Source organism: Bombus pascuorum, chromosome 1, assembly GCF_905332965.1.
Source record: "Bombus pascuorum chromosome 1, iyBomPasc1.1, whole genome shotgun sequence".
NCBI lineage: Eukaryota > Metazoa > Arthropoda > Insecta > Hymenoptera > Apidae > Bombus > Bombus pascuorum.
This window is the reverse complement of record NC_083488.1, coordinates 14,957,444-14,976,240: the sequence shown is the minus strand read 5'-3', so window position 1 is coordinate 14,976,240 and position 18,797 is coordinate 14,957,444. Positions and strand designations below refer to the sequence as shown.

The following is an 18,797-nucleotide window of genomic DNA, read 5'->3' as shown; positions in this document are numbered from 1 at the left end:
TTTTTATGTTTCATTAAGTTTATTGTATACATATTTATATATTTTTGAACAATTAATCGTTTTCATAATTTTATACAGTTCGTCATTTTGAAAATGTAAATAAGTAAATATTACTATAGATCTCTCTTTTATAAACAGATGTTTAATATTTATAAAATAATCAATGTGTATTTAATTACAATGTACTATTTATACAAGTATGATACAAACGTTAATTATAATACACATTAATAGCCATTTGTATAAAATAATAAATCACTGTATATATAATATAATTATAAAATTCATTAGTGGAACAATATGCTCTCGTTTTCATGTAATATAACAGGGGTAATATTTTTACATACTGAAAGAATTATATTTAAAAATAATATTTCATGGAAAATTTTGAATCTTTGTTGTATATATTCTATGTTTTGATATCCTTTTTTATTGTTAAATTTTATAAAATATGCTAGATAAAAAAAATGTTCAGTTTGTCCTATGATCATGCAGACAGGTTCGATACTCATATATCGAAGCCTAGAGAGAACAGTCCGAAAATTGAGTCGTAACTAGATGTGAAAAATCAATATAATAAGTAAAAAGGTTCTCTTTCTTCTCATGCGTGATATGCTATGAATATTTGTGAAAGAAACAAAGACATTCTACTCACCTTTGTCTGTCTCGCAAAAATGCAGATTTATTGACTATCCATGTTGATTTTTCATGACTAGATACGACTCAAATTTTGGATGGTTTTCCCTAGTGAATGTCGGATCTATTATATGTATGATCGTGGTACAGCGCATACGTTGAATGGAAAACATTTTCAAATTTTACAAAGCTAAAAAGGAAAATATTGTCATTTTTATTTTATATATTTTAATGAAATAATGTGCTTCCGAGAAATATTAAAATATTAAGTAGCGAAGTGAAAAGTGACGAAAATTTTTCTCTTTCGGAAAAGGTATGAAAATACATACATACATACGTATACATATGTATATATATATAACTTATAATTTTGAGCCGATATTTTACTATTTGATTGCAATAGTAAAAACTAATCCTTTTAAAAATATTAAAGAGATTGAAGAAGGAATTATTTAATTCTATTAGTACAGAATAAAATTTTTTTTTATTTTATTAATGAAAAATTAAAAGTTTTATATTTTGTATAGCAAACAAGAACTAGGTATTGTGTCAAAAACAGTTTAGAATTAAAAAATATAAATACATTTAATCAAGATAGAAATATGGATAATAATAATGAACAAAGTATTGAACGTGAGATGATAAATGCATGTACAATGGGCAAGTGCGAAATTGTAAACAAATATATTGAATGTAATTATTTTATATTAATAACTTATATTTTATATTGTAAAATAATAATATTTTTAATATAAAGGTATATTTCACTATAATATATAGCATATGATATAAATAAGTTTTTATGTGATGGATGGACTCCACTTCTGTATGCTGCTTTTAATGCGCAAATAAAAGTCATTGAGTATCTCATAAACAATGGAGCTTATGTTAATAAGCATAAAGGTATTTACTTTGTACTTTGTACTTTGTGTTATGTATTAAATGTTTGAGAAAAATTTGAAATCTTATATCGATGGTGTAATATATTAGATGGCTATACACCGTTAATGGCATTATGCAATTCTGTTAAAGAAACAACAGAACAACGTATAAAATGTTTTACAACATTAATTGAAGCAGGTGCTAATCCAAATGCAATCAATAAACAAAGGTATTTATAACATATATATTTTAATATATTAATTATTTTAATAACTATTAAGTAATATTTCTGCAGACAAACACTTCTCATGTATGCTTGTATGTCACAAGAACCAGAATTTATAATAGAACTAGTGAAATATATAAAAAATATTAATGCACATGACAATAGGAAACAAACTGTAAGTTCTTTTAGTAATACTAATAGTTATTTTCAATAATAACAATAAAACTATTATTTGTAGGCATTGATGTATGCAACAATAGCTAATAAACCAGAAGTAGTCAAAATATTAATAGAAAATGGAGCAGATGTCACATTAACTGACTGCAGTGGTCTAACTATACATGATGTAGCTTCTATGAAAGGATATGATAAAGTATGTTAAACTATAATATCCTATTATAAAATATAATATAATGTTAATTATTACAGATTTTGTCGCTATTAAATCTCGATGAAGAAGTAACAATAAATACTTATAAAATATTTAAAGTGTATGAGTGGAAACATATGTTTCCATCACTAGTTAATATAGACAATCAAACTATAGATGCTGATGTTTATACAATCTTATATGGGATGAATTTAGAAAAATATACTCATATTTTTCAAGGAATAAATCTCAAAACATTTTTAACATTAACTGAAAATGACTTAATTCATTTAGGAGTGGATATTAATGCACATAGAATGCAATTTACAGAATGTCTTCATAAATTTCATAGGAAAAAATGGAGTATACAAAGCATTGGTGCTATCAATAAATCGTTACCCTATACGTATGTTTACTTCATAATACAATTATGTATTAATTAATTAACTGCAATTATTGTAACACTGAATTATGAAAATGTAATTTTACATTCGTTTTCAGATTATATAATGGTATAGTCTCATTAGGTATATTATCTAAACAAATTTCTGTTATTGGTTCTAGTTTTCGGTATATTAAAAATAGCTTATTAAAGGTAAATAGTGGAGATATATATTTAACTACTGAACAAATATCTAATTATGAGCAAGAGCTTAAAAAGGTACAAGAAACGCTTAGTATTCTAAAAAACGAGCTTATGCAAATAAAAGCACTTTCTAAAAGGGTAAATATATAAATATCTGGTAATGCACATACATTAAAGAGGAAACATTAAAATATATTTTATTAACATAGGTTGAAAAAGAAAACGATATTGGTATACCCGCAACATATATCAGACCAAAAAAACGTAACATAAATTGGCCTATGTGTTTAAGCATTACATTAATTGCAGGAATCTATTTATCTAAAACAATATACATCCAGAAATATGGAAACATACATCTTGTGTAATACAAAATTTTACAAATTTTAATGTTCATTTAAATTAGCTAATTTTTTCATTAATGGAAATAGTGGGTGGAATGTTGGAAGATTTTGTTGTCTGACTGTTAATTGATAACGTTCCAGTGGTCCACTACAGAAAGCTAATCTATCTCTTTCATTTGGATGTTTATCCATCCACTGAGATAGTCGACCCACAGACCAACTTGTACTCTATATTAATAGTACAAATTAATAGTACAAATATTAACAAATTAGTACCAATCTACATTTTTTTAAATTTAAGATAATTCAGTTCCATTACAAAATAATAAACATATATTCTCATACCTGATGTGGAGATACTAATTCAGGTGGTGCAGTAGAAAATAAATGTAAAAGAACAAGAGAGGAAGGTATGCCACATTCTCGTTCCCCTCCTAAAACTTTTTGGACGATATCATCCGGACTAAGTGGAAGCAGTGTTTTTAATGCTCGTAATGTTCTATATTGTTGTTGTTCTGATGATCCCAATTGCCCTCCTCTACATAATGGAGCAACAGCTATTTCTATCTAAATGAAAATAAAAAGATAAAAGATTGAAACTTAAATACAAAATTTTAGCATGATACTACACATATATTACAACATACCTGACTAAAATCAATAATGAGTTTGGCTCTTCCAAAATCGGTTAATGGTCTTAATATGCAAGCATGTCTTACAAAAAGTTCAATGCACCGTGAAGCAACAGATTTACAACTAAAAATATGATTAATTTCAGTATTATATCGCAAATACATTATAAAAGTTATAATTATATTTTTAATTACCATTCAGCAACTACTGCCTGATTTTTATATGGCATAAGAAATGTATTTACAGAACGTAAAATAAATCCTTGCAATTCGCGCATGTAGAGTGAGCAGTTAATTTCTTTTCCCATAGGACTACTTGGACTGTAGAGGAAGAATATGTATACATATATAGTATATATATTTTAAGATATATTTAATTTCAGAACATTGTATTTACTTACTCTCGAAATTCTGCATCATCATGCATGGTTAAAATAATACTTTCAATTGCGTCACTAATAGACGCTAACAACGGCGATAGTATGTTTTTTGTTAATACGTCTACTTCTTTAAGAGCTACAGAAATTACTGAATTTCCTTCAGATGGGAGACCAGATAAATTTGCTATTACACGAGTTACTTGACTAGAAAGATAATAAAGTAGGTTTGCAAGAGACACATTTGTTTGCTGAACAGTAGTTGGAGAATCAATTACTTGACTAGCTTCTCCACCCACAAGTAATCCTTGTTCGCATTTTAAGCAAAAGAGTCTTATAGCTTTTCCTACATTACGAGCAACTACTGTTGAAAGGCCATCATCGACCAATGACACACTTAATTCACTACAAAGAAATTATGGGTTGATATTTATTAGACAGTATTAAAAATGAAGATATATATCTATTATCTTAACTTACTTTGTTACTGTTCGTATAAGACTATCAATTTCATCCTGTGTAGGTAATCCTTCCCCAGAAAACATAGTATGTACTGGATCTAATAGACGTGATACTGACCGAGATAAGTATGCGTTTTCAAATGGTAATAATACATTATGACTGAAAGAATATAAATATTATTTTTATTATATAAGATAAGTTATTTGACGTCTTTTTTATATATCTTTCTATTTACTTGATTTTGTAAATACTAATGCTCTGTAATCGTTCCTTCAGACGTTTTCTCAAATCTAGAAATATTCTCAAAAATTTTGGGTATTCACCTTCTAATGCTTGTTTTACAAACGATGAGCCTGAAAACATAAACGCGTTTTTATCAGAACGAAGATTTCAATATTATAATTTTTACCTTGTGCACGTTCGATTAATACTTTAGAAAGCAGAGTGTTTACTCTGTTCCAAAATTTCTGTGTTAGCTCATCCAATTCCTTTACATGATGTTCAAATAGTATTCTTTGCAATAGTTCAATCTAAGATAATAATATAGCATATAATTTGAAAATATGAGTAACTAGATTTAAGAAAGATACAGAACAAATATTTTTCAGTTACATTACTTGTAAACAATGTGTATAAAGAGTATCTTGAAAAAGTCTTTCAAGATTTTCCCAAATTCGTGTGCGTAAATTTCCAGAAGATCCTGGAGAAGGAATAGCAGCTCGTCCAGGTGCTGCTCTTTTTCCAAGGTCTTGATTTGTTGTTAAAGTTACATCTAATGATTCTGAAGCAATTTTTTCAATCTCTGATAAGGCAGAATCTATGACATTATCTATAGCTCCATTTACAACTCTCAAATTTTGAAATACCTGTACAGCTGTACTAACCTATTTGTTGTAAATTATAATTAATAGTTATAAAGATAATAGTATCTAAAAGAATAATATGTACTTATATACTTTAGCTCTATCCATTGTTTGTAAACCTTGAGATAAAGTATGAGTTGCTATTCTCTGTACTGTTGTTCTATGAGATTTTACAACTTGTTGATCATCAGCAATAACATCTAATCCATTTAAATCTGTATCCATCATCAACTGTTCTATAAACAACAATTATCATGTTTCTTATATATATACTATATATTTTATGAAATGTAAAATTAAAAATAAATTAATATACCAAGTTCATGGAGGCTATTTGCAGCTTTTATGATATCTGGACCTTGCATATTATTTGTCATTTGAGAACATAAACGCTTTGATAAATGTTGCATTCTAGCTACTCTCCGTAGCAAATCAGAAGTTTCATGAAGCCTTGCTAGAACAATTGTCTGAGTTTCAATTCTATTAAAAGGATCAATAATTTTTCCACGTAAACGTTCTACAGCTGATAAAAGGCTCTAAAACAAAAATTTATATTTTATTCAAAGTAATATTTATTTCCCTCAATATTTATAAATGTATTTATGTGTACCTGGACATGTAACTGCATTATTGAAAGCACACCTTCCAATTTTTCTACCCATGATGCTTGTGACAATAAATCTTCATGATTAGCTAATACTTGCTTCTGTAATTCGGCATTCAATATTTCAATGGCTATATCAAAAATATTATATGTTATAATATATCGTAACATTATGTTGGAGATATAATTTTTTTATTCACCTTGTCCTAATTTATTTATTTGTTGTGCCACTGATAACATTTGACTAATATCACCTTTTTTGGATTCACCATCAGAAAATTGTTTAAAAAATTCTGAAAGGCATATACTTAAAAAGATAGCTTTAATACATATTTTGACACACAATGTTGAATAAATTACCATCATTTTCTATATCCTCCCAATTTTTAATTTCATCCATCATCAAGTTAAGAGTGTTGAAAATACAGATTGAAAATGAAAGATAATTAATGACACGTATGTAGCAAAATGTTATAGGTTGTAATTATTTCATATATTTTAAATTTTACATTTACTTATTACTATAAGTATGATATTTTTTATCATTTACACTATATTATTTAAGCGAAAATTTCACTAATAAAAATATCTGCATATGTAGGTATATCTTCGTTATATTTTCCTCTCTGGACAAATGCTGGATAATAAATGTAGGTTCATGCATCAGTGTTAGTACAATTTATAAATACAGAACCATATGTCAAGTGTATGTAACATATCAAAATAAAATTGACAAACAACTTGAACAGTGGACTGTTCAGATCAATTTCTTTAAAAAAATGATACATAGTCTTTTTATTATTAACTCGTCAGGGTAAGTATTAAATCGTGGGTAAACATATATATTTGGTATCTGACAAGTATTTGGTTAGAAACTTGCATATGATCATATATATATATTATCAACTCTGTATATATATATATATATCGTATTTTATACATATTTCAAAAGATTTTATATATAATTAAAAAATTTCAATTCTGGGTTTCATAAACTTAAAATACTGTTTATCCTTAGAGATGTTTTCATGGAAAAACATTGGAAAAGTGCAGTGGCACGGTCACTATGTGACTACTTCTTTGATCAACAGCGAAGAGTTTTATCTCCTGAAGACACACCACCTGTAATAGCTACACCTCATCATTATCTCATTAGTATATATCGTTGCAATATGTTTTTTGTTGCTGTATGCATGACAGAAGGTATTTATTCATAATATGATATTAATAAATTGTTTCGATTGTAAAATATATTTTAAATATTATTTTTATTTTATAGTTCCGCCATTATTTGTGATAGAATTTTTACACAGAGTAGTGGATACTTTTGAAGACTATTTTAGCGAATGTACAGAAACTATCATAAAAGAAAACTATGTGGTTGTCTATGAATTATTAGATGAAATGTTGGACAATGGTTTTCCATTAGCTACAGAATCTAATATTTTGAAGGAACTTATTAAACCACCAAATATATTAAGAACTATTGCAAATACTGTAACAGGAAAATCTAAGTAAGTATATTAACTATATATTTGAAGTAAAATATAAAAATTGATATATATATTTAATTGTATATATAAATTATAGTGTTAGTGCAACATTACCAAGTGGACAATTATCTAATGTTCCTTGGAGGCGTACTGGTGTTAAATATACAAATAATGAAGCATATTTTGATGTTGTAGAAGAAGTTGATGCTATTATAGATAGAACTGGTGCAACTGTGTTTGCAGAAATTCAAGGCTATGTATGCTTTTTGTCTAATATTATCAATACTGATTTATTTATTGACAAAAATATTTATGCAATAAATATATTGTATAATTATATGTTTAAATTATAGATTGACTGTTGTATAAAATTAAGTGGTATGCCAGATTTAACACTTTCTTTCATGAATCCCAGATTATTTGATGATGTCAGTTTTCATCCTTGTGTTAGATTTAAAAGATGGGAGGTAAGAACAAGTAAAAGTTTAAACTTATTAATTACATCATTAATAGAATACTTTTTTTCCCAGTCAGAACGAATACTTTCCTTTATTCCACCAGATGGTAATTTTCGTCTTCTTTCTTATCACATAGGATCACAAAGTATTGTGGCAATTCCAATATATGTAAGACATAATATTAGTCTCAAGGAATTAGGAGGTGGGAGATTAGACATAACTGTTGGGCCAAAGCAAACCATTGGCAGAACTGTGTGCATTATATTTTTCTTATATTTTTATGTGGAAATGTAAAAAACTGATATAATTTTAATGTATATATATTTCAGGTAGAAAATGTTACATTAGAAATTCCTATGCCAAAAATAGTTTTAAATTGTACATTAACTCCAAATCAAGGAAAATACTCATTTGATCCTGTGAGCAAAATACTCTTATGGGATATTGGAAGGATAGATGTTTCCAAATTACCAAACTTAAGAGGCTCTGTAAAATAATTATACAATTATAAAATAATTTTTTAGGGTGTAAGTAAACATGCATAAATTAAAAACTAATTTAAAAAATTAATTTTTTAGATTACTATTCAAAATTCTGCCAGTATAATGGAATCTAATCCTGCAATTAATGTATGTATATATTATATATATGTATTACTATTGTATGTAATATAGTTTAACAATTATTTTACTTTAGGTTCACTTTACAATCAATCAGTTGGCAGTTTCTGGCTTAAAAGTTAATCGATTAGATATGTACGGAGAAAAATATAAACCATTTAAAGGTGTGAAATATATTACCAAAGCCGGAAAGTTTCAAATTAGAATGTAAATAAGAATAATGTAAAACATTTCTCATATCAATCATAAGATTAAATATGTGTGTTAAAATTCATAAAAATATATATAATTAAAAATAAAGAATAATAAAATCTTGTAAAACAAATTAATTTGATTTTTATTCGCATTATATGTTAAACTTTCATTCTGAATGTACTTACAGTCAAGCATTTCATCATGCTTTTTAACGTAAATGATTTCAAGTGTACTATATTATTAATGATACAATAAAAAAGTGTGTTCACTGGCAATGGAATAAACACTAATGAAAAAATTTATGAAGAGGGAAAGAAAATATTAAAAAAATATAATTAAAAACTTGAAATTAATTTGAAATTTATTTTATTAGCAAAGTATATTTTATAAAAGAATGTCATAAATAATATAAGTAACTTATTTCGAACTTGTTTTAAAACACTTGTTTTAAAAAATAATCTAGACTATTAAATAAATTAATCTATAATAGGTTGATGACGTGATAATCTCTTAACTTCAAGGTCTTCCCATGTTAGATGTGTTGCATATGTAAATAATCGTTCCATATTAGTTGCATAAATTGTATGATTACTAACAAGATTTTTATACATCTGTTTGAAATAAAACAGATATTAAACCATAAAATATTAAGCATTATTTAAATAGTTACAATGAATTACTTTCCCTAACCTTTAGTGTATGTTGTAAATCAGATGTATTAACAGGTTTTAATGAAGGTGGAATAGTTTGTGGAGAACATGCGTAAGCAAAAGCTGTAGCTTGCTCTGCTTCTTCAATATTTGGTTTTATCATAGGCACTTGACCATAAGGATCTATTATTTCTGTTACAGTGTAGTCCGATGATCTTAATATGTGAGTAGAATTTCTTTTCCATGAACTAGGTACTGGTTCTCCAATATTATAAATAAATGAACCATCTCTAACAGCATACCCTTTTCTTCTTGTAAATATTGCTGTAAGTATATTTTTTAAAAAGATCTGTGTAGCTGCTATAACTATATGTGCAGTACTTTCTTCTGCTCCATCCATATTATTTTCCCATGCTGCAAGCATTAATCTTGCTAAAACAAAAGTTCTATCTGGCAGTACAAGTTCTTGAGCACTAGAACGATTTGCTCCAATAGGCTCATCTCCAACAGGTGATGAGGTTTGACTTAATACTTCAACATACATATCTGCGGGCTAAATATAAAATATAAAAGATGTTATAGTTCATGTATAAATAAATAAATTGACTATAATTCCATACCTCAAAATTTGATTTATCAGTTCTATATTTGCGTTTTAATCTTAGCCTCTTTTCTTTTATAGCTTTATCTCGATCTAATTTCCGTGTAGGTGTAGCAGCAGCTAAACCTCTAACTTTATTAAATAAACAAAGAAGAAATTCATTATGAAGATGAACTTGATCTTCTGTCATGATATTTCTTGCTTCACAATCAAATTCTTCTTTCGTTGTCTAAAATAATAACATTTTATGAACGACATTATTAATGATATTATAAACTATTTTTAAATATTAAAATGTCACAATAATATTAAATACCTTCATTTGAAACCACAGTTTCATCTTTTCGAAATACCTATCAGCAAAGTAAGATTTTTAAGAATTATACTTCAATATTTATAAATATTTTATATAAAACATAAAAAATAAGAAGATTGTAATCATTTAAAATGATAAAAAGTTCTGAAATATAATATTCTATTTATAATGAAAAATATGTAAAATATTTTTTTCCAAATGCGTTGGTTATATAATAACCTTTTTCTTAAACTAATAAAATATATCTTACACTTTTGAATTTTCACCAAGCGAGGCTACAAGACTTTTTCTCGCTAAATTTAATTCTTTTGACGTTGTCATTTTTGAGAGAAAAATAAGCTCTATAGAGAATAACCTATAAGTACGGTCAATTTCAACGTGATCCTTAAATATTGCTTTCAATTTGTATTTATATGTACTGTAATATTTTTGATTTAATTACACTGTTACTCATATATTTCGATAAAGTTTTATACTGATTGTTTATAATTTTGTGACATTTCTCTAAGCAATGAAGTCTCTAATAAAAATTTTTATACTGACTTCCATATTAATATGCAATGTAGTATATACATATGAATATGTATATACTTATGTATGTATATTGTTTAATATTATAAATTTTTGAATGTTTTATATGGGATACTTGAAAATGAAGAATAAATATTATTCAATTATAAATTATAGTTATACAGATATCTCCCATATAACATAATATTTCTATAACATAATTTCGCTTATCGGTTCGATAATTGGAGAAATCGCCGTAGAAAAAGGTACGTAATGAAAATTTTTAAATATAAGCATTCGATATTTTTCATTCGAGCAAGCGTACATATTATCCTAAATTAGCGTACCGAATTTCGGAATATTGAAATTTTTGATTCATTTTTAGTTTTTGCAATATGAAGCCTTTGAAAAAGCCGCTCAAAAATTTGTTTGCAATAAGCAAGTAGCAACTTGAAGTTTTTTTGATAAAAAGTTGATGATATTTTTTATAGATAATTTAACATTTAATTATGCCAGATAGTAAATTTTCTCTGTGTGGAAATGAAAAAATATTAGGTTGCTCGGAAAGTTCGTGCCGATTTTCGGTAGGTGGCATTAGGACAGGTCTGAATATATCAGAATGACTGAAAACAAATAACATGTGTATATATCCTAAAAGGTGATATTTCAGGCATCTTTAGAAAAAAGTTTGGTTGGGATACATTAATCTTTGTTAGTTTTATACGCTCTTAAATATGGGAGGAAATAAAGCACTTATAGGCATTTGATGCTTTTCTTCTACCGAAAAGGCAAAAATGCAACACAAGCAGCAAATAAGATATGCGCTGTTTATGGTGACAGCGCTATAGTTGAAAAAATTGTGCGGAAATGATTTGCTAGGTTTAAAGCTGTTGATTCCAACCTTGAAGATAAAGAACTCACACCTATTGTTCTAGTTATCCTATACTACAAGTGCTGTACTGTGTGGCCATGTGCTGAAGGTGTTGCACGTTAGCATATACAAGAACCTTAGTTGCACCACAAACACCAGATATATTTGCTGTGGTCCACACTACAAAGGCCTATTTCATTATACTGTTCTATGGGAAAGTTCATATTTTTCTACCCGAGATAGATAAATACTAGAATAACAAAACCGTGCAATAAATAAACTCAATTGCCTCAGAAAGAGAAATTAATCGTTTATTATATTTTTTTTAGAGGAGAAAAGAAAATCTTTGCTTTCTAACGATAATAAATCAGTGAAATGATGCAGTAATTCTAATATATTCTTTATACACAATAATTTTTTAGATTTAACATTAAATTTATTTTCCTCGTGAGAATGTTTTTGTTATATTAAGGCCTATGTTACTTCTATAGAACGTATTGTAAATGTGATTGCTTTGAATTCGCCTTTAGTATTTTCATTATAAGTTATAAACTTCTGCATTTTTTATTTTCTGTTAATAAAAATCTTATTAACATATTAGTGAAACATTCCCGATTAAAATGAAACCAAATACAATATTGTTATAAAATTCGATTGACTGAGTTTATGAATCTTCCTTGATCATACTTGTCGTTGTACAATATCAAGCAACGTCCTAGCTGTTAAGACTCGTTTTACGTTTAACCCTTTGCACTCGAGAGGTGACAGTCCCTGTTTATGCTAGATTTCGACATCTCCAATTGATGAGAATGCAATATTGGTTCGTAAATTGGTTCCTTAGCTCTTTCTGTTCTTTGTTAGGAAGTGTAAAGTGTTAGACTTTAAAATGGAGATGAAATATTTAATCCCATATCCCTCCGAAACTATGGTTCTGACAACGTCTTCAACGTTATTTCAGATTCGACGATCATGGCAGAAGTATTACAGTTTAGAAACCCCTCCTCCCCTCTCATCCCGCCCCTTCCCAAAGTCCCACAGCACACAAGTAGACTACCGAAGCGTCCTGTTTTGCGGCCAAGTTTCAGGACAAAAATAACAACATAAACAAGAACACACAAAAGCTCCGCTCCCCAGCGGCTTAAATCCAAAAAAACCAACACAAGAACGAAAACACAAAAATTGTAAAAACCACGACACTCAATACAATATGGCTACGTCGTACTGTCGCGTATCGGTACCTTTGCCTAACACACCTTATTCTAATTCATAGTTTAAGTGAATTACTTCAATGTATTAAAAAAAAAAAAACAAATCTTGGCATAAATAAACACTTAAAAAAAAAAAGCAGTTTAGAAACCCTAAAAAAATGGTTTTTGGAAGTGGAATTAACTCAAATGAAGATGAACTTGATTTTGAACTGTTGAAGAATGAAATCAATTATATTCAAGAATACATCTTAGTGAATGCTTTATAAATTATCATACAAAAAAAATATAGAAATTAATATTACAAAATCATATTTTCAAAAATGTAAATATAGATAAATTATTAGAATATAATGTTTTTGTAAGTTAACTTGTATATAAAATCAATTTACGCTGGCTGTAAAACACGCGTCACGTATACGTTAAATCATCCGGAGTAGCTGCTACGCCCGACTGAAAAAGTCCTCGAGTGCAAAGCTTTAATCCCTTGTCCTATAAAAACGAGTGAAACTCGTGGTAAGAAATTTGGGTCAAAAACAATAAGCATGAGCCTGACTCGTAGTACTTTGTTCGGACCAAACTTAAACAATACAAGCCTGGCTCGTGATATTTCATTCGAGACAAAGGTAAATAACATGAGTCAGATTCGTGGTTCAGTTATCCTTGATATTTTCTTTAGTTATGTGTAATTCTTTTTACTTTCACACGTTTGGATTATAATTGCCTAAAAGAATTAAACGACCCTTATACCTATCTTGTCAGCAAAAAGAAAATTTAATATTGATGACAGTAGTAAGAAGTGTGTTATTATTGCGGATAGTGTTTCATTGTTTCGAAAAATATCGCACGGTTGAAGATTACTAATTTTCTACGAGTTTTCTCAAAACATTATTAATTTAAACTAAGTATTAATTTACAAATTGATACATTATCCATTTTCAAATAATAAATCATTTTTGTTCACTGATGAATCGATCATAATTATTTCCCAGACATCTTAAAAGCATTAGTTGTGCTCAAATGTATTTATTATTTCACAATTTCTGTCGTTGCGCCGAAATGTACATGTCATAAGACGCATACAATTTGTGCAAGCACACGGCTAAACAGCTAAATGGCTCAACACATAACCGACCTTCTTGTTTATTGTGGACCGAGCAATCGGGAGTTAACGGGTGAGACAAAGGGTTAACGGACGATATAAATAGACACGAACACAATACACGATAACATACTAATCATTGTTCTTCCTCCTTCCCTTTTTTTTTCTCGTGCCATTGTATGTCATTATCTTTAATGTTATGTATGTAAACAAAAGGTAATCGCTGGCTACAATCTTAGGTGAGCAATCTATTAAGCATCTTTGTGTTAAGTTATCAATCTTAATATGTATTGTAATCTTTTATAGATTAAATCAATAAATAAAAACTCAGAGAATTAATAAGTTTTATCGCGTAAGCCGGTTGTCTCGTGGTGGTCAGATTGAAAAGAATTATCTCTTAAATCATAAATTAATCTTGCATATGCAGTTATGCACGGAGCTTGTCCCAAACTCGCCCTACCCTCGTTTGTCTACATAAACAGAAGATAAGCGTTAAGATTCGAGTAAGTCGTTCTATCCAGTCATTAGAAATTAATACAGATGCATATGATGCCACGGATGCACAATTGCAGGCAGAATTTACTATACATAACAGTTACATGCAAAGAAAAAAGTTCAAAATGTTGAGCTTTACGACATATTCTAACAACATCAAAATCAAAGTCAACCATGGAAATCGAAGCAGACGTAGCGATTCTACAGTTTCACCGATAAAATAATAGAGGAAGCATGTCAATATCATTCATTTTGTAAGGAGCGAATACAAAGAGATTTATAATATGTTTGTTATTGTAGATAAAACGTATATTGGTTTTCGACAATTTTAATTTTGTGAAGATTCTGAGGTAAGTGTTAAGCTTTTTTGATTCAGTTCACAGTCCTCTTGACAGAAGGTTCATCACTCTGATCACCCCGTAGCTAAATCTTTCTAGAAAATCCTTATTGCTCTCTACGTGTTACGAGGCATCGTAATCCCCAAGACATCGACTTTGTGTACGCGATACTTGACGGACAACAGAGGCTCTTGTTTGTACCTCGAAATTATAACATTCACGACTCTTAAGCCGGACACTCATTTGTTATTTTATCATTTTACTGACACTCGTTAGTTCGTTAGTGGTAACGCGATTCGGTACTGTAAAAAGCATTAAAAGTGAATTCGCGATAGCGTGGTTTTGCTTTTACGTTCATTTACGGTGACGACTGTATAAAAAAAAGGCGTCACAGCTGCGTAGAAGGCTGTCAACCAAGGCTCACCAATCTGTGCTATAGCGAAGCGGAGTGCATAACTTTCAACAACCTCAAGTGGCTTCGCTATTTCTTTCTAGAACTCAGGATGACAGAATCCAGGCAATCGCAAGCGCGAGACGTCGGAATCGCTGGCCTACATACCATGTTATCATGTTATTATGTTATGGTATTATGTTACATCCGGTGACTCTTTACGTTCAAGGTGGCCACCAGCTGTGCGCATAGAATTAAGCGGATTACAGTAATTCTAAGGAACTGTCATAAAACGAAGCTTTTTGTTTTACCGTTAAGGCCGTCAATTGGCATAAAACATCTTCGAGTTAAGAGGTTCCTTATGGTTATTGCTCCATCAGATAAAAATTGGGGAAAGGTGAGTTTTCCCACGTTTCCCGGGATTCCACCCGCAAGCGACCAGAGGTAGGGCGATCACCACCGAGTAAGAGTTTTCCTTTGCAACAGCATCGTCACTGGACTTCACTGGTTTATCATCTTTAGAACAGTCAACATATCTTTACTGGGTTTACACCCGTCAATCATTCACTACTTAACTTATACTTCACGCACCAGCGTAACTCTCTTCTTTACAAAGTTGTTGGAAATATATAATATCTTCGAACTGTTAATCAAGTATTACACTAATTAAACCACCTCTATTATCCTAATCGAAATAGGGGATAACGGAAATTTACGACCCCCGTTGACACGCTTTCTTGCGATCGCGTCTCTCCGCGACTGGTCGAATAGACATGGTCCTTCGAATCGGATATATGTCAACTGAAAAGTGCACTCAGCAGTGACGACACAGTGTCACGTGAATACATCAAAACCAGCAGCGGAAGCGTTATCACTTCAGCGAAGCCAATGACGTCAGGAGCGTCACCTTCGAAGAGGTATAACCCGTTGGTCGAGGAACGCAATCACGCAACCTCCCACCGTAGTTGGACATCTAGTGTGTCTTTTGGTAACGGGTTCATTCCTTAGCGTAGATCGCCATGATCTACGATTGACTGGATCCGAGCATAGGGCCATAGGGGTTGGGGTTATACCCAACCAGCGTACAAGGTACCCAGTACCTTGCTACCTGAATTAGTTAAGCTTGCAGGGGCTGTCACTCGGTTCAGGTCGAACGGGGCGCTTTCTAAGTCCTACCGTCTCTCCAGGACGGTTATAGAGCAGGTGGGACGCTGCTCACCCGCCGACGGCCATTCGGGGGAACCAATACCCCTTAAATCGGCCATCTTGCCAGCATCTTTATTTTTTTTTTTTTATTTTATTCTAGTTATTTTACAATTTGTCCTTATGGACATTTGGTAAAGTGTTATATCTTGTTGGTGAAGAAAAAAAAATAAAAATAAAAAATAAATATAGCATGTGGGCGGCTACCCCCAGCGGGGTGACAACTTCCTGTTTTCTAAGTTATATCTTTTATGAGGTCTATTGGGCGTTCCTTTTTAATCTTCTTGCGATGTTTGTTGTGTTGTTCGTTTCCGCTGCCAGCTGGTTCGGGTGTGTTTCTATTCTTTCTCTGTATCTTTTTGCGAGTCTGGTAATCTCCTCCTTGACCGTTGTTATTCCCAGGTCTTTCCGTATGTCCTCGTTTCTAACGTACCATGGGGCGTTTACTATCGTTCTAAGGATTTTGGCTTGCATTGTTTCGATTTTGGTTATATGGCTCATTGCTGCTGTTCCCCATAGTGGAATTCCGTATGTCCAGATTGGTTTTACGATTATTTTGTATATTTTTAGTTTGTTTTCTGTGCTTAGTTTGGATTTTCGGCTTGTTAACCAGTGCATTTGTCTCCTTGCTATCTGTATTTTGTCTATTATTGATTTGATGTGCTGTTTCCATGTGAAGTGTGTATCTATGTGAAGTCCAAGGTATTTGACTTTCCTTGTTTGTGTTATTTGCGTGCCGTTCAGGAAGATGTTTGGTGTTATCTGTTTTCTCAATGTGAATGTGATGTGGTTGCATTTGTTAGGGTTAGCTTTGATTTGTTTGTCTTGTAGCCACTTTTCTATTTTTGTGATGTGTTCTTGTAGTATTGTGGCTGCTGTTACAGGGTTAGTGTGCCTGACTAGCACGGCTGTGTCGTCCGCGAATGTCAGTATTTTGCTATTGGTAGTTGTTGGAATGTTGGCCGTGTATAGTGTGTATAGTATGGGTCCTAGGACGCTCCCTTGTGGAACACCTGCTTTGTTGTCTTTGGCTTCGGAGTGTGCGTCTTTGATTTTTACTGTGAAGGTTCTGTTGCTTATGTATGATTTTATTATTTGGTATATTTTTTCCGGGAATTGTTTCTTGATTGTTTGAATTAGGCTTTTGTGGTTTATTTTGTCGAATGCTTTCTCTATGTCTATGAATAGGGCTGTACAATATTGTTTGTTTTCTATTGTGTGTATTATTTCGTTGACGAGCCTGTGCATTTGTTCTATGGTGGAGTGTTTCTTTCTGAATCCAAATTGATGGTCTGGTATTAATTTTTCCTTCTCTATTATTGGTTTTAGTCGGGCGTATATTACTCTTTCTAGTATTTTGGAGAGCACGGGGAGTAGTGATATTGGTCTGTAAGATGTTGCTTCATGTGGGTCTTTGCCTGGTTTGGGTAACATTATGATTTGTGCCTGTTTCCATAATGTAGGATAATATTATATTTTTAGTATTGCATTGAATATTATAGTGATTAGTCGTATCGTTTTTGGAGGGAGGTTTTTCAATATTTTGCCATTGATTAGATCGATTCCTGGTGCTTTGTTGTTTTTTGCTTTTTCGATTATGTTTCTAATTTCTTGTGCTGTTGTTTTGGGTATGGTGTATTGCTTGTCGATTGCAGTGCTAGTAGCTATCGCATCGTCGTCCGTATGGTTATTGTGGTTGCTGTTATTGATGTTGTGTGGTGTAAATGTGTTGCATAGGTGGTTGGAAAATTCTTCGGCTTGCTCTTCGTTGCTTCTTGCCCATGTGTTGTCTGCTTTTCTGATTGCTGGTGCTGGTTTTATTGCCTTCTTTATTTTTTTTTGTGGCTTTCCATAGTGAGTAGTTGTAGTTCTCGTGTGCAGATAGTGACTCTATGAACTTTGTGAATTCGTTGTTGTTGTGCTCTCCTCATTGTGACGTCAAATTTAAAATCCTTCGACGACTACCAAACCGCTCTCTGTTCTCGCCTAATTATACTTCTAACAACAGCTCATAGCAAGCGAGATTTGACTGTAATATTAAGCGTACATATTACAATGTTGCCACTCTCATATGTTCTCGTGAACGCGTGTTCCGAGTTAAGTGGATAACCCTGCATATTGGTTACCGGTTGCCGATCGCTTAGCTTCTGTTTATTAATGAGGGTCGACCGAGCTTGAAGACTCTGTGCACAACGTACATATGTGAGACTATAAGAAACGTCTGTTACAACTTATAATTCAATTAAAAGTGAATGTCATTAATGTATTAAGTTTGGGTTCGAGTTAGGCTTTTCAATCCGATCACCGTGAAGTGTAGTCAAATAATAAATTATGTAATTATGAAGATAGTAAATGAATGAATAACTG

The 18,797-nt window shown here is 30.7% G+C and overlaps 4 protein-coding genes and 1 long non-coding RNA gene across 7 annotated transcripts; 2 read left to right on the top strand and 3 right to left on the bottom strand.

Moving 5' to 3' along the window:
* The first annotated feature begins 505 nt into the window (after positions 1 to 505).
* LOC132905841 (ankyrin repeat, SAM and basic leucine zipper domain-containing protein 1-like) lies at positions 506 to 3,957 on the top strand. Its single transcript, XM_060957540.1, has 9 exons — positions 506 to 949; positions 1,164 to 1,329; positions 1,417 to 1,539; positions 1,627 to 1,747; positions 1,814 to 1,919; positions 1,983 to 2,117; positions 2,174 to 2,520; positions 2,616 to 2,838; positions 2,910 to 3,957. Exons 2-9 carry the CDS (start codon positions 1,239 to 1,241, stop codon positions 3,066 to 3,068), a joined length of 1,305 nt encoding a protein of 434 aa, XP_060813523.1. The 5' UTR covers positions 506 to 949; positions 1,164 to 1,238; the 3' UTR covers positions 3,069 to 3,957.
* Positions 2,872 to 6,617, bottom strand: LOC132905826 (conserved oligomeric Golgi complex subunit 5). 2 transcript variants are annotated; one of them, XM_060957493.1, is made up of 14 exons: positions 6,343 to 6,617; positions 6,183 to 6,275; positions 5,989 to 6,113; positions 5,695 to 5,914; positions 5,472 to 5,614; positions 5,133 to 5,399; positions 4,925 to 5,045; positions 4,751 to 4,868; positions 4,534 to 4,674; positions 4,078 to 4,458; positions 3,872 to 3,997; positions 3,692 to 3,800; positions 3,390 to 3,611; positions 2,872 to 3,272 (listed from the first exon to the last, which is right to left on the bottom strand). In XM_060957493.1, the coding sequence occupies exons 1-14, from the start codon at positions 6,383 to 6,385 to the stop codon at positions 3,087 to 3,089; spliced, it is 2,295 nt and encodes a 764-aa protein (XP_060813476.1). In that variant the 5' UTR covers positions 6,386 to 6,617; the 3' UTR covers positions 2,872 to 3,086. The 2 variants fall into 2 exon arrangements, with proteins under 2 accessions (XP_060813476.1, XP_060813485.1); XM_060957502.1 differs by lacking the exon at positions 6,343 to 6,617 and having other exon boundaries at positions 5,989 to 6,084.
* A 5-nt stretch (positions 6,618 to 6,622) lies between these two features.
* On the top strand, positions 6,623 to 8,878 carry LOC132905859 (AP-3 complex subunit mu-1). The gene is made up of 9 exons (XM_060957562.1): positions 6,623 to 6,796; positions 7,001 to 7,185; positions 7,262 to 7,496; positions 7,573 to 7,732; positions 7,829 to 7,942; positions 8,006 to 8,185; positions 8,263 to 8,421; positions 8,512 to 8,562; positions 8,630 to 8,878. The coding sequence occupies exons 1-9, from the start codon at positions 6,762 to 6,764 to the stop codon at positions 8,762 to 8,764; spliced, it is 1,254 nt and encodes a 417-aa protein (XP_060813545.1). The 5' UTR covers positions 6,623 to 6,761; the 3' UTR covers positions 8,765 to 8,878.
* A 219-nt stretch (positions 8,879 to 9,097) lies between these two features.
* Positions 9,098 to 10,876, bottom strand: LOC132905864 (transcriptional adapter 1-like). Of its 2 annotated transcripts, XM_060957575.1 has the most exons (5): positions 10,566 to 10,876; positions 10,316 to 10,352; positions 10,019 to 10,228; positions 9,439 to 9,951; positions 9,098 to 9,359 (listed from the first exon to the last, which is right to left on the bottom strand). In XM_060957575.1, exons 1-5 carry the CDS (start codon positions 10,634 to 10,636, stop codon positions 9,225 to 9,227), a joined length of 966 nt encoding a protein of 321 aa, XP_060813558.1. In that variant the 5' UTR covers positions 10,637 to 10,876; the 3' UTR covers positions 9,098 to 9,224. The 2 variants fall into 2 exon arrangements, with proteins under 2 accessions (XP_060813558.1, XP_060813567.1); XM_060957584.1 differs by lacking the exon at positions 10,316 to 10,352.
* Positions 10,877 to 12,540: 1,664 nt separating this feature from the next.
* Positions 12,541 to 13,182, bottom strand: LOC132905789 (uncharacterized). Its single transcript, XR_009657862.1, has 2 exons — positions 13,054 to 13,182; positions 12,541 to 12,697 (listed from the first exon to the last, which is right to left on the bottom strand). It is a non-coding gene; the product is annotated as an uncharacterized LOC132905789 (long non-coding RNA).
* Positions 13,183 to 18,797: the final 5,615 nt, after the last annotated feature.